Source organism: Emys orbicularis, chromosome 25 (assembly GCF_028017835.1).
Source record: "Emys orbicularis isolate rEmyOrb1 chromosome 25, rEmyOrb1.hap1, whole genome shotgun sequence".
Lineage (NCBI taxonomy): Eukaryota > Metazoa > Chordata > Testudines > Emydidae > Emys > Emys orbicularis.
In genome coordinates, this window is record NC_088707.1 from 12,843,321 (window position 1) to 12,858,855 (window position 15,535).

A 15,535-nucleotide genomic window follows, 5' to 3' on the forward strand; every position below is an offset into this window, starting at 1 on the left:
CCCCTGCCCAGTGCCCTGACACACACAGATCTCCCCCACTTCCCAGCACCCCCCAACAGGCCCCCACTGCCTAGCACCCCAAAACACACAAATCTCCCCCACTGCCCAGCGCCCTCCACACCCTCACAGCCCAGCACCCCCCCCACACACCTCCCAGACACTCACCATCAGACCCTGCCCCCTTCCCTGGCCGCACTCACAAGCCCTGCTGGGAGGTCTCCGGCTCCTCGGGTGAGAGCGGCGAGGGGAGTCTCCAGGCTCTCCACGTGCTGCGCCCGCCACAAGCGCGAGCTCCGTGGCGGGTGGCTCCCATTGGCCGGGAAAGGCGCCAATGGGAGCTGCCGGAGCCACGGGGCGGGGCTTGCAGGCACCGGCAGCACGCAGAGTCCCCCCCCCCGAGCCAGAGGGACCTGCCAGGGGGCGAGGTGAGTCCCAGCGGTGCTTACCTGGAGCGGCTCCCGGGAAGCATCTGGAAGGCAGGTCCCTCTGGCTCCTAGGGTCGCAAGTCGGGTCGAGGGGGGAGGGCGGGGGCGGGGGACTCTTTGCCCGCTGCCCGCGCCTGCAAGCCCCGCCCCTGCAGCACGCGGCGGAGACCTCCTCTGTGCATTGCACTGCAGGCTCCTGCCGGCGGGCGGGCGCCGGGAGCTGCGCTGCCCCAGGAAGAAGAGGCGAGTGGCGCCAGCAGCAGCTTGCGGTCCTTCTCCACCAGACGATATCGATATCGGGACAAAGTGCGTCCCAACCGATGTAAGGTCGGGACGCGGGACAAGTCCCCTAAAATCGGGACTGTCCCAATAATATCGGGACGTCTGGTCACCCTAGGGTGAGACCCTCATTTTCCCTCTCTCTTTTCTTTTCTACCTCAGGTATTAACCTTTAATAATGTAACTTCTTGTGTTCAGGCTCGAGTAGTTATCGCTATTAGTCCATAAATAACTTTCCTCTTGTGTTTGTATCTTCCACACTTATTCTGCAGCAATGCTTCTTTTACCTGAGCTACAGATCCCTGTAGCGCCCCAAAATACTCTGGGGTTTGCTCATCAAGTGGGTTACTACCAGTACAATTGTGATGTAAGCGTGGGGATAGGGACATACTAAATCTGGGACAAATAAGGCTGTCAGCTTGAAAGTGCTGTTTGACTCATTCCATTGGGCACACAAGTAGTACATTGATAGAATTACACAACCACACCCCCTCCAGAAGAGCATATCCCAAAGTATTGTGCAAAGCTGGTCACAAATTCTTGAACAAACGCAGGCAGCATGTCACCCTAATCACATGTTGATTGTTGAGTAGTTGCTGTGGAATAGGGAAACTGAGGCACGGACCTGAGCAAGCTTGCTTTTTCTTTTTCAGACCAAGCTCCTTTAGCAAGGTGTCTCTCTCTCTCTCTCTCATAGAATATTTGTTAACCTTCTGTTATGAATTTTGCTTAGAATACCTGTAGAACTGTGCAATAAGGAGTTAAGAGTTGTGTTCATGTGTATAATGCAAATCATAAAAGCAGCAAGGAGGAAGCAAATCGCGAGTGTTTTCGACCACAAAACCCCCATCCCTCCTGATTCGCAACCATCCCTGGACCAGTGGCAGGTGCATGGGCAGCCAAGTCATTGGAAATACGCAAGGAGGAAGCCAGTGAAAAAAATGAAAGGGACCACTCTGGTATCACCTTGGGCTCAGGGGCAGGCGCTGTACCCCAAACCTTACCCTCCTTTTCACGTATTCACACACAAAGTGGAACAGCGCGCCTCAATCATCCAATAGACCAATTGGTCACATTAGCCAGGAGGAAGCAGATCCTGAGTGTTTTCGACCACAAACCCCATCCCTCCTGATTTGCAACCCCATGGACTAGGCGGTAGCAAGTCCTGAGCAGTAGCCCAGATGGCCACGTTGCGTGGCGGAAACTGCACCTAGTTGCGAAGGGAGGGTTGCTACTCCTGTCATCACACCTGGCTACAGCGCGGGGACTTTTCCCAGCGGGAACCGGCCCGAGACCCCCAAGCTCCCCCCGCGCCGCCCCGCTCGAGTCCCCGAGCGTCACGAACCCCCCTGCGTGGGCCCTACCCGCCGCCCGGCCAATCCGGGGCGGCGCCGCCCCCCGCCCCGCCCGCAGCCCTTTGTCCAGCCGAGGAGCCATGGCCGGGGCCGGGGGCCCAGCGCGGCGGCTGCTCCGGCCCCGCCGGCAGCGGGGCGGCGAGGTGGGCGGGGCCGCGCGGCCGGGACACGGTCCAGGCGGGGCGCGGAGAGCCCGGGCGGAGCCAGGGGTCGGAGCGGGTCCCGGGGGCGGCTCTGGGGACACACCTGCTCCGCGCGCCCCGCAGCCGGGGAAGCACCGGGGTGTCGGGGCCAGGGGACGAGCCGGACTAGCCCCGATGCCGGGGCAGAGACCCAGGGAGCGTCCACACCGGGAGCACGGGGCGCGGACCCGGCTGGTGAATGGCTCTTAGCCGGGATAGTCCGGGATGTGTTGGTCTGATGGGGTCTGTAGATGTGGGGGAGGTTTAAGCTGGGGCTTGGGGGTGTGCCAGTGTGTGTGCAGGGGTCACAGCTGGGGCATTGGGGGGGTGGTTTGGGGGATATTGGGTTTGAGGGGGTCCATGTTCAGATCCAGCACTTTGGGTATGTTGGGGTTGGAGCTGGGGAAGTTGGGGAAATGTCTGAAGTTGGTTGTTTGGGATGTGGGTGGGGCTGGGGAATGTTTGGGGCTCAGGTTTGGGCTGCAGCCCTGTCACTTCACCAGGGTGTCCTGTGTCTTCCTTGGAAAACCTGGTTCCGCTCTCACTGCCCCCCTGAGATCTTCCTCACTGAGGCTGAACTGTATCTGCCAAGCAAGTCAGTCCCCGGGGCTCTGCACAGGGATGTGCAGGGCAGGATTGGGCTCTGAAATCTGGAAGCTGTGAGGCTCTTTCGAGCAGTTTGTAACATCCCCCCCCCCCCCCCCCGCTTCTTCCAGGAGGCACCGGGAGAGCATCTGGCCTGTGAGCGAAAAGCCGAGGAGGAGCGGCAAAGTGCAGAGCTGCTGGTAGGTGCCCAGAGCCCCCTGCCCCTCAGGTTTGCCTGGGATCAGAGTGCCCTGAGTGACACCAAACACAGGGCCCGTCCTGCCAGCCTCAGCCAGGAAACAGCCCCACTGGAGCCCAGGGAGAGGGCAGGGTCAGACGTGGGGGCAACATGATGTGTTTAGGGTCCAAGAGGCTGCCGTGCAGGACAGTGTCGGTCTGTGGCCTGGAGAGACCCTGCCCAAGGGCTGCTCAGATATTATAGTGACCAGGGTTCCTTTCTAGCGCCTAGGGGAGATGGGGGGGGAAGGAGAGGGAATGTGGGTGGGCAGATGAAGAGTTTCGTTGCGTGCAATTTGATGAGGTTTTGGGGGGAAAGCCCCCCCCCCGTTAGCCATGTGCAGCTCACCCCACCCTCCTTCCTGCACCCTTCTTGGCCTAACTGAGCTCCCATCACCCGCCGCATCAACGCTGTGTTCTGGTAAATAACCCCCATCTGCTGGGGAGCACAGGTCTGATTCTCCCCTGTTACCGAGCTGCCCTCTCCCTGGGTTGCAGAAACAGACGGAAGCCGAGAGGCAGAAGATCGTTGCTGAGTGGAAGGAGCTGCGAGGGTTTCTGGAGGAGCAGGAGCAGCTCCTGCTGTCCCAGCTGGAAGAGCTAGCCAGAGCCATCGTCAGGAGACGGGACGAGGGCGTCTCCAGACCATCCAGGGAGATTTCCCTGCTCGGAGAGGAGGGGCAGCAGCAGCCAGGGAGCCAATCCCCACAGGTCAGACTGGCTTATGGCAGTGCTAATACGCTGCTTCTCAGCCCTAGACCCCAACGCCCCTCACAAGGTGGGTCAGGGACATTATCCCTATTGTACAAAGGGGAAAGGGAGGCACAGGACGGAGCACAGTCCTGCCACAGTCACACAGTGAGTCTGTGGCAGAGCCAGGGCTGGGACCTGGGAGTCCTGGGTGCTGTAACCCCAAGACCGTCTCTCCTGCCCTGTAAATGTCTATCTGCGTTTGCACTTTGAGGGTGAAATTCCCAGCCCACCCTCCCCCCCACCAGGCCCAAGGTCCCATGTCGTCCCAGGCTAGTGGGTTCAGTGGTGTGAGGGGACTTGGGGGGGCTCTCAGCACTAGGGGGAATATTCTCTTCCTGTCAAGTGCCTGGGGAGAGACTTTCCCCGATGGCGACCTAGCAGGGACTCCTGGGGTTGCTGAGGGCAGATGTCCCAGCAGTGGGGAAGGGAGATGGCAGCTGTTCTCTGAACGTGAACCCAAGTGTCTGAAATTCCCCAAATACCGGCTGCTCCAGTGGTGACTCCCCTGCAGAGCAGGAGGCCACCCCAGCCTGGGACAGGCCCACTGACGGCCTCTCCTTTCTCCCCCTGTGCAGGGTGCTGGACGCACTGAGAGCAGGTACGTCCTGGGCTCCATGGCACCGTTCGTGTGGAAAACGATGGTTTAGAATTGGAATTCTCCTGACTGCGGCGCTTCCCCCGCTGTGACCCGCTGGCTGAGAGCCTGAGATCACGTCTTTCCTTAGTGGCTGCCTCAGGAAGGAGAAGAGCCTCTATCTGACAGCTAATGGGGGCTGGCAAACAGGGCCTGTGGGCCGGACCCAGCCTGGCTGATGTGTTTACGTGGCCACATCACGTGTTCACAGTGTGCAGAATCTCAGCTTAGGTTTCTGGCCTTCGCGGTTGCAAAGAAACCTTCCGAAATGCAAAGGGAGGCGATGGTGCCTTCCTGAGGGCCTGTCTACAGCGTTTCAGTGGAGACGCTCCCTATGGCGACGGGAGGGGTCGTCCCATTGGTGTAGGTGATCCACCTCCCCACAGGCAGGAGCTAGGTCGATGGAAGACCCTCGTTCGACCTAGCACTGTCTGCCGGGGCACTCACGGCTTAGCTACGCTGCTCAGAGGTGTGGATTTTTCACACCCCTGAGCAATGTAGTTAAGACAACCTAATATTCTAGTGCAGCCCAGGCCTGAGTCTGTGAAACAGCCTGAAACCCGGCTCAGAGATGTGTGAACTCCCCTGGGAATCTCATTGGTGTGTAGCTGAAATGATGTCACTTGAATGTCCATTGCTGAGCTCTGTAGCAGGTGGGATGGGGTTGGGACAGGAGTGAAGCCCTTGAGTGGTAGGAATAGGGAGTTGCTGTAGGGAGGGAAGAACAGAGGACAGACACACAGACACGGATGAGAGAGGGGCAGGGGGAAGGCAGGGGAACAGGGTAGAAATAGAGAAGTGGCTGTTTTCCCAGTGAGTGAAAAAAGTTGTGACAATGAAGTACTTTATAAATAACAAGTAATTAAAAGCTTTCTATATAAAGGGCAGATTCCCCCCCTGGATCTTTGTGCCTGGGTGTCCCCAGTTTATGCCCTAGCCTAAGGACAATGATAAGTGGGATACAGGCCTCTCCACCAATGGGGCTGACACCCCGGGGGTCACTGCTTTAGCTGAAGTTCTCAGGGCTTTGGGCATTAAATGGTCCAGGTTTAATCCCCGGGGAAGACCTGGGCTCTGTCTGTGGCCACTGTGAGCACATGGGACACGCCCACTCTCTGGTCTCTGTCTCCTCCCTTTCCACATATCCCAATGCTGGTGCCCCTTGTTACTGGAATAATCCAGGGTGGAGGGTGGCTCAGCACCCCAGCGTGTCCCAGAGAGGGCACCAGAACCTGTTTCCATTCCGGGCCCCAAAGGCTCCCCACATCCCATCTCTCTGGGCCCACGGAGAGCACCAGGCTGAGAGCAGGTGACATCTCAGACGATAAAGCTCAGATGCAGGTTTCCCAGAGTTTGGGGGCTTCTGGGCTTGGGGATCAGACCCATGTCTCACCCTTCCTGCTTTCCTCAGCAGGGAGGATGGGCCGTTTCAGAAGCCAGAGCCAGCGTTTGCGGAGCTGGAGAAGAGACTCAGCGATTTCTCTCTGAAAAGTGCCATCCTGCAGGAAGTGCTGCTGGGATTCAAAGGTGAATTGGAGTTTGGCAGCAATGTCCCTTCTGGTTAGAGGGACCCTCGCCCTGGGGAGGAGTCAGGGGCTATAGTGTGTCGCTGACCCTGGGCTCCGTCTCAGCCCCAGCTCAGGGAGTTTCCCTTCCCCATGCGAGTAGCCTGTGGGGCTGGCTCTGCCTGAGTTATCAGCCGCGCTCTGGGTCACCATCTCATAATGAAAAGCAGGTACGTTAGTAACCAATAGGAATATGCCCATGAATGCGAGGGCCTGAATTCTCACTTCTCTCCTTCCCCAGAGACTCTGCGACTGGAGCTGGAGAACAATACAGGTACGTTTCTGTCTCTCATGGGGGGGGATTCAGACCAAGAACCATGTTAGCGGCAGGGGCTTCCTGCCTCCAGCCCAAGATAAACCTGAAAGCGGTGGGACAGCGACTGCCCAGGTCACTCCTGCGGTGAGGTCTGGTGGGGGTCAGAGTGAATCCTGAGCTGACGGGTGCATTTCCCTTTGAGGGAAGGAACAAGAACCTGAGTGGTGTGAAATGGGGAGACGAGGCTGAAACATCCTTACACGGTGCAGTCTGCAGCTTTAATGGGCGTCGCCACAGGGCGGCAGCAGAGTCTCAGGAGTGAGGGATTGGAACCCTTGTCTAGACTGATCCTGAATGCCAAATGGGGCTGCTATACTGTGTGCAGACTGGCTGTGAAGGGAAGAGAGCACTGAGCTGTATAGGGGCTCATTCTGAAGGAGGAGGGGGCTTCGCTAGTGGAGATCAGTGTTTCTCACACTTCACATTGGGGATCCTTTATTTGAGGTAAAGAATTTTTGCCACTTTCTTACATTTACTCTAAAAGTAAGAACAGACCAATGGAAGGGTGTTAAGCCTTCACAGTGTGTGTTTCAACAGGCCGACAGAGAATCCCTGACCTTGAGGGATAAGCGTGTGCAGGGCCTGGGGGAATGAGATTCTCTTTATTTAGGTCCTAATAAAGCTTTCCGTATTTCCTAGCCCCCATGACTGCCTTTCCTGAGTCCCCTGGGGGCCATGACCCATCAGTTGAGAAACACTGGATCAGATTTGATCACTATTGGCTATGAATAGGAAGAGAGCACTGCATTGTATATGGACCAAGTTTGGATGAGCAGCTGGCTACTATAGCATATGTGGACTGACCCTGGGAACCTGTCTGTGACCTTTACTATAAATACCCCTGATTAAATCTTAGCTGGGAGCCCCCGGGGAGCCAGCAGCTGGGCACCGCTGAGCAGCGGCTGCTCTGTCCCCCCTGGGGCCACTGCTCCGGTGGCCCGCAGACCCCTGCTCGGGCAGGTCCCCGGGCCAGCTGCTGGACTGAAAATGAACCGCTCTAAAATGAAATGTATGCGGTTTGATGCCTTGCCAAAAGCCCAAATACACCTCTACCCCCATATAACGCGACCCGATATAACACGAATTCGGATATAACGCGGTAAAGCAGCGCTCCAGGGGGGCGGGGCTGCGCACTCCGGCGGATCAAAGCAAGTTCGATATAACGCGGTTTCACCTATAACGCGGTAAGATTTTTTTGGCTCCCGAGGACAGCGTTATATCAGGGTAGAGGTGTAATAGTCAAGGGGGAACAAATAGAAGTTGTTGAGCATTACGTCTGTTTGGGCCAAGAAATCAACACGCATCACGATCAGGAAGGTGAACTATCGCAAAGAAAGCAAGCTTGTTGGCGCGCATTCAGTTCTATCAAGGATGTCCTCCAAGGAAAAATCAACAAGGCAACACACGCCAACCTCTTCAAGTCAACAGTACTGCCGGCAATGTTCTACGGCAACGAAACATGGGCGCTTACGAAGATAGAGGAGCAACAGCTTGTCTGTCACGGAGAGGGCGATGGAAAGCAGAATTCTGGGGATTTCAATCAGCGACCAAGTCCCCAACGACGTGATCAGACAGTAGAGTGGAGTGTGGGACGTCGTTGTTGAAAGCAGGTACAGTAAAATGTGATGGGGTGGGCATATACCAAGGCTCACTGACAATCGATGGACTGCAGCTGTCGCTGAATGGTACCCCCGGGAACTGAAACGACCACTCAGCTGACCTCCAAAGAGATGGGAAGATTTTATCATGCAAAGGCATGGCCACACCTGGAGAAGGAAGGCCAGGATAAGAGAAGAATGGAAGACTTATTGTGATCGGCGCAATCTATATGAGGGCTGAAGTCACCGATTGATCAGCTGTAGTCAGTTCCAGCTACCCTGGGTTTTCAGGCCAAAAAGATCCACTTTGCATGAGCTCCAAGGGTGCTTCTCCCCCGTAGTCTCCTAGGTAATGGGTGTCAGAATGGCTGTCTGCCTTTGGCTGTGTGACCCAGCATCTGTTGTCTCTGTGCCAAGAGCCAGGAAGGCTTCCTTGGTGTGCAGGCTGCATTCCCCGTCATGAGTGCTAAATGGGCTCTCCTCCCATCCCCACTCAGCACTTGGTTTAGCTTGAGGGTTTGGTTTGTTATATGGAGATGGCTTTTCTTTGTCCTCCCAGGAACTACCTGGTTCCATTTCCATTGGGGACACAGGAAAACAGCATTCCTTTGTCTGGGGCAGGCTGGGTTTATGCACTGCTTATAAAAGACATTTTAAAAACCTCTTCAGCACATGCCTATAATTCTTTACACATGACCAGGACGTGTAGCACACGGTACTATTAATGACGGGCATGTTACCTGTTTGCATAGGATACTTTACATGACAATTTTTAGTATGGATAATGACAACAGTGTGTTGGGACAAAGGGTGTCAGCCTGAGGAGAGTCACAGTTTGGTGAGTCCTCTGCCAGATGACGCTGAGGGCTCCATAGGCTACACAGGGAAGGGGAGATTTGGGGGATCTGGAGCTGCAGGGGATCCCAGCCCCTTAACACAGAATCTCTGCCCAGGCCCCATTGCTTTGGAGCCCACCCTCCATTTTCTTTAGTCCACTTTCACTTTCTTTCACATATTCTTCTCTTGTCCTCTTTCCATCACTCACTTCCCCCCACGGATGCCCTTCCCTACCCACTGAGACTGCAGACACTGTTCCCGAGTCCTTACGTTCTCCCCTCACACTCCCTTCCCCAGCACAATTGGGCACTTTGGTGATTATGTCACAACGTGTTAAGAGATTTCTGGGGACTCAGAGAATGTCGCTTCCCCCTCCCCGTCTGCAGCAGCCACAGTCTCTCTTCCCTGCAGGCTCCTTGGAGCTTTGAGCCAGTCCCTCCTGAGGCCACATGGCCCGATTCTTGTTTCTCACATTCTCCTTTTGCAGAGAAAATAAGAGTCTCTTGCTCCTGAATTATATTCTGTAATTTCCCAGCCATGTTCCACATGCTGGGGAATTTTAATACTCCCTCCCACTGCACCTGACTCACTAGATTTCCTGACATCTGTTACCGCTGCATTCATTGACACCCCCCGCTCCCTCCCATCCCTTACTGTGCTGAAACCCCTCTAGCTCATGCTCACTGGTCTCAGCTTCTGTAGGACACTCGCATTGTCAGTGTCAGTGAGAACTGGATCCAGGGTGGTGTCCCCTCTGGCTGGAGCTCCCTCTTTCTGGGACGTAGAAATGTGTTCTCTGTATTTTAGGATCCCCTCTTTTGTCTGGCTGTGTGTGTTCCCAGCAGAGATGTGGATAGTTAAGTCTCCCCATTAGCTGAGTATCATGCAGCTTTGAGCACCTGGGGAGCTGGCTCTGGGATTTTACTGCTTTAAATAAGTTTGTTAAATAATAGGACATTGTGACAAATATCCCACAAATTCACCTGCTCTCACTTATTTTCTTCCCCTGAGCGGGGTTTCCAGTTTCCAAATCTAATGTGCCCATCCAGCTGGAACAAGCTCAGAGCAAAGAGATCCTGGGAGCTGATAGCACAGATGGGAATGAGTTAAACTAACTCAAAACTTTTGTGTGTAATGAAAAGAGCTTGGGATTCCCTACAAAGACCTTGTGAACTCTGGGTTTAGGGTTGTCCCCAGCATGTGATGCGTCCTCATGAAGGAGGTCAAAGCTTCCCACCCACCCTCACTGACATCTGGCACAGCTTCCTCCCTGACGCCACTTCCCCTGGAGTGGAGGCAGATTGGTCCTGTCCTCGCTGTCCTCTGGGGAAAGTTTTGGGAGGAGTCAGCTCCTGATTTTTTTCCATCTCTCCAGCAATTATTTTGGTTTGTTTCCCCCTTTCCCCAGAGCAGGGAACGACTCATGACTGGATTCTCTCTCTGTTGCAGCAGGTGATGGGGCAGTGAGTGAGAACGAGGAGGAGAATCCGCAGCAGGGAGATACTCAGCATGTGGAACCACCCGGGATGTTATCAGAAAGATCTGAAAAGAATATTCACTGGAGTCGTGAGCAGAGAAAAGGTCATGAGAGTCCGCTCTGGCCAGAGAAGCAGCAGGGAAATCAGCCAGGGGATGGTCGGGGAAGTGGCAAGGACCTCCAGGAAACCACAGCCCAGCAGAGAATCCCCCCAGGAGTGAGAAAAAACACCTGCACGGAGTGTGGGAAAACCTTCAGTAGCTGCTCAGCTCTTATTACACATCAGAGAATCCACATGGGCAAAACACCCTATAGATGCTGCGAGTGCGGGAAAAGCTTCAATCGGAACTCGCACCTTAGTAGACATCGGAGACTCCATACGGGACAGAGACCCTTTAAATGCTCCGAGTGCGGGAAAAGTTTCAGTGTGAGCTCAAACCTTATTGCACATCAGACAATCCACACAGGAACCAGACCCTTTACCTGTTCTGAGTGCGGGAAAAGCTTCAATCGGAACTCAAACCTTATTACACATTTTAGAATCCACACGGGCAGTAGACCTTTCACATGTGCTGACTGTGGGAAAAGCTTCACTGACAGCTCAAACCTTACTCAGCATCAGAGAACACATGTGGGGGAGAGACCCTATAGATGCTCAGAGTGCGGGAAAAGCTTCACTCGGAGTTCAGACCTTATTAGACATGAAACAATCCACACAGGAGACAGACCCTTTAAATGCTCAGCGTGTGGGAAAAGTTTCAATCAGAACTCACACCTTATTACGCATCAGAGGATCCACAAGGGAGAGTAACCCCATAAATAGCTTGGCTAGGGGTGGCCGAAGTTTTTTTTTAGAATACATTTGCTATTTCCCACATCGTGACCTTTAAAGCTGTTTGCACCATTTGCTTCACTGTGGTCCCTCAGCTCTCCCAGGTGAATTGCCCGCTTTTGCTGCTCACCTTTCTTTGGGGTGAAGCCCATCGTCCGTTCTATCAATTCCTTGATATCCTGTAAGGCATGGGAGTGTGTGCCCCTCCTGACAGGAATGTCCGTCAGTCCCAGATAGGGAGATAGGGATGACCTCAACTAGCTACATTGAGGTAAAATCTACTTGGACTTTGTCTCTACTAGGGTTTTCCGTGGAGTTAGCAAGCTTGAGTAGCTATCTTGATTTAAATACTAAACTATTTTTGCAGTAAAGACATAGCCCTGCTAAAATGGTTGGGGTTAGCTAGCGCATTTCTCCTTAAGCTGACCCAACCTCCATCACTCTTCCTAGTGCAGACAATCCCAAGCATCACATTTCTATTTACTCCTGCGGGAACTCTGCGCCAAAAAAATAAAAATTCTGCACACAATATTTTAAAATTCTGAAAGCAAACACTACATAATCATGCCAGTTTCAATTATTTTGGTAATTTATTTCAAAATACCTGTCAGCAAGTATGACTGTAACACTACAGACACACACAAAATTTCCCCCAGGAGCAGAGAGTTAAAGAAACCTCTATGACAACCTAGTTCCTGTTTCTCTGCCCCACCCAGAGCCCAGCCGGGTGGTCAGAGCCCATCCGCGGCCCCCTCAGGCCAGACACCAGCTCCCCCCCTTGAGCCCAGCTGTGACACACACCCCTGGCCAGACACCAGCTCTCCTCCCCCCCCCCCCCGACCAGCTGTGGCCCCCCTAGGCCAGACACCAGCCCCCCTCCCGTGCAGAGCCCAGCCGTGGTCTCCCCAGCCCAGGCACCCATCTCCCTACCACCCAGAGCCCAGCCGTGGTCCTCCCAGCTCAGACACCAGCCCCCTACTGGCCACGGATCCAGAGGGAGAAACAGCCTGTTGCTGGGTCCCAGGCTTGTGTGGAGTTTCCTGCACACCGCCCTCTCCTTCCCTCGGGGCGTGCGGGGAATTGCAGCTGCCGGGAACTCTCTACTCTCTCCCCCGGTCCTCCCCACCCCTCAGTGTCTTGTGTGTGCAAGCAGGGCTCAGCCGGGTCCAGCGGCCAGCAGCATCGCAGCCTATTTCTAGGGGGGAAAGGAAATTATGCGTAAAAACCATTAATTTCTGCAAAATTCTGCATTGCGCAGTGGCACAGAATTCCCTCAGGAGTATTCTTGTTCCCCCACTAGCAGAGTGATTGTCAGAGTACTCCCTCACTGCTACGGCTTTAGAATTTATTCTATCCCTCCGCCTCTCAAAGTGTCATGTGACACACTGTTCTCAGCTCTCTGTGCTTAGGAATCACATACTTGTAAGCACTGGAGATGAAAGTGTCACAGACCTAGAGGGGAAATTTGAGTGGATCCCAAAGCCAGTGTGATCGTTCTGATCTTAAATCCCAGTTTCCATTGATTGAAAAAGTGACTTTGGGGCTTTTTCCTGCTGAGCAGATGGAAAAACTGCTGTTTTCCTCCATTTCAATTATGCTAAAACTTTTGAAAATAATAATGAGGTGGTGTTGAGTGAAGCAGGTTTGAATGGATCATAGGAGAACACAGTGGGAGAATTTGTCCTCCTGACTTTTGAATCACTATATAGAACCTCCTCTGGAATTTCATAGTGTATTACACAGTAATTGTCATATTTCTCTGCATTATGGATTTTTCCTGAATGCCGTTTGGTCACGTAACTGGATATTTTGTTGGACAGAATGTAGATCAGATTTATTAGGGACTTTGAAACAGATTACCATTTGCTAAAATAGTCTTGTGGTTTTTTTCCCATCCCTCCACGGTGACAGAGAGGAAATTCTTTCAGTCACCGGGAGAGAATACTCCAATTTATTGGGCATGCTACCAAGGAACTAGTCGTGTATTTTAAATCTCCATACTGAAATGGTGAACAACAGTACACCACAAATGGTGCAACTCGCTGAAGTAATTGGATATGATCACGCTGTTGTTCAGTTGGTTGGGTCAATAACGTGTCAGATGATCTGGGGAGAGAATTTCACAGGAAGTGACTTGGAACTAGGCAAAACATTTGGTTCCCAAAACAGTTGTGGCCCAGGCAGGTCCGGACTAAAAAAATTTGTGGCCCCCTCCCTTAAACTAGACAGAGCATGTGATATACTATATGTAAATAGGAGATCCTCTTCATTTATGATGATGATGGTCAGAGTTAGAGCTTTCTCAGCAGAAAATACAGAAGCACCACTGAAAGTGAAATGATTGTGTCTTATGCTAACTTATACAGTAGCCTAGTGTATTTTGAGAATTAGAAAGAACACAAACAGAATTTGAATATAAGAATAAAAATTAGCCCCACTGAGTGTAAAAAAGCATTACCGTGTGCTGTGCTGCATGTTTCATGTACTGGAAGAAAACATGTATGTTTAATATATTTTAACGTGTTTTGTTTGTTTAGGGTTTTTTGTTAACTACAATTCTCCATTTTTACCTAGTCGTTTGTTCACTTTGTTACCCTTTTTTAACAAACCCCTAATAATTATTTTTTATAGAATGCTTCAGACTATAACATGCACCTGGTGTATTAAACTAAATTGGTTTGTTCAATTCTCAAACAATTTTTCAATCATATTTTTATGCCCTGGGTGGAGAAAGCATTGCTGCTGGGCCTGATCCTTCCAACTTTACTCTTTGAAATCAGTGGGATTAGTTGTGTGTGCAAGGACTGTGCGAACCAGACCAACTCTTATTTTGCAGCAGGTTTAACAGGGTTTGTTTTGTTTTGTTTTTTGCTTTTTAAGTGTAATCAGTTAGCTGGGCATTGTGCCAAAACTCCGGTGATTATAAATGCAAATTTGTGTGTGTGTGTGTGTGTGTGAGACTTTTTCTCACTACACACACACAGACATCTGAGAATCCAGGATTGAGCACCAGTCAGTAGTTTAGGGACACTCAAAGCATGGGGTTGCATCCCTGACCATCTTGGCTAATGGCCATTGATGGACTGATCCTCCCTGAACTTATCTAGTTCTTTTTTGAATGCACGTAGGGCTAGTCTATGCTACCACACTACATCGGGACAGGTGCATTGCTGCAGCGTGTCTGGTGAAGACATGCTATGCCGACAGGAGAACGCTCTCCCGTCAGCATAAGTACTGCGCCGCAATGAGAGGCGGAAACTGTATCGGCGGGAGAGTGTCTCCCACCAACATAGATCGGTGTAGACACTGCTTCAAGTTGATGTAACTTACGTCACTCGGGGGGTGGCTTTTTCACAACCCTGAGCAACGTAATTTACATAGACTTAATCAGAGAGGGCAGTGCAGAATGGGGAAGAAAATTGGCAGCATGTGACCTCCAGAAGAAGAAAGAGGAGAACCCACATACCCCCCAATGCAGAGAGAGGTAAGAAACCGTTTTCAGGCTCTCTGCACAGGTACTACGGTGGAGAATGGTTTGGTAGAGTCATCTGAGGGAAGGGATCAGAAGGAGAACCCATTGACCAGAGGGCATGGGATGCATTGTCCTAGGGACAGGGGTTCCATGACCACCACTTCCAAGAGGAGGAGATGGGTGGTGGTGGTCGGGGACTCCCTCCTAAGGGGGATGGAGTCATCCATCTGCTGCCCAGACCGGGAAACTCGAGGGCAATAAAAATGATCAGGGGGCTGGGGCACATGATTTATGAGGAGAGGCTGAGGAAACTGGGCTTGTTTAGTCTGCAGAAGAGAAGAGTGAGGGGGGATTTGATAGCTGCTTTCAACTACCTGAAGGGGGTTTCCAAAGAGGATGGAGCTCGGCTGTTCTCAGTGGTGGCAGATGACAGAACAAGGAGCAATGGTCTCAAGTTGCAATGGGGGAGGTCTAGGTTGGATATTAGGAAACACTATTTCACTAGGAGGGTGGTGAAGCACTGGAATGGGTTACCTAGAGAGGTGGTGGAATCTCCATCATTGGCGATTTTTAAGAGCAAGTTAGACAAACACCTGTCAGGAATGGTCTAGATAATACTTAGTCCTGCCATTAATGCAGGGGACTGGACTAAATGACCTCTCGAGGTCCCCTCCAGTCCTATGATTTCTATGATAGTCAAGCTGATAACTACTCCAGTGTCTATCAAAAAATCCCTCATAGGGCGCCCCTTGATAGCCCCCTGGAGCATAGGGCAACTGGATACGTCCCGTCCCAGACTGAGGATATGGACAGGACGCCTCCCTGGGCACCTCTAGGTTATAGTCTCCCCCTCCTGCCCTCCCGACCGTTCTGAGAACAATAACACTCCTGTCTCCTAGCAAAATTGTATGCCTGACACTGCAGGCAATCCCAATCCCCTGGTCTCCATGACCACACGCCCCTGCCAATCTGCTGAGATCCTGGGTAG

General features: G+C 52.6%; 1 protein-coding gene across 1 annotated transcript in view; it reads left to right on the top strand.

Annotated features, from left to right (window-relative positions):
- The first annotated feature begins 2,376 nt into the window (after positions 1-2,376).
- LOC135894698 (zinc finger protein 3-like) overlaps positions 2,377-15,535 on the top strand; it is a 35,243-nt gene continuing 22,084 nt past the window's right edge. Inside the window, exons 1-7 of the mRNA XM_065422835.1 lie at positions 2,377-2,436; positions 2,958-3,026; positions 3,562-3,774; positions 4,392-4,414; positions 5,865-5,977; positions 6,257-6,289; positions 10,216-10,812. Of these exons, the coding sequence (XP_065278907.1) occupies positions 2,377-2,436; positions 2,958-3,026; positions 3,562-3,774; positions 4,392-4,414; positions 5,865-5,977; positions 6,257-6,289; positions 10,216-10,812 (1,108 nt within the window). The remainder of the gene's footprint in view (positions 2,437-2,957; positions 3,027-3,561; positions 3,775-4,391; positions 4,415-5,864; positions 5,978-6,256; positions 6,290-10,215; positions 10,813-15,535) is intronic.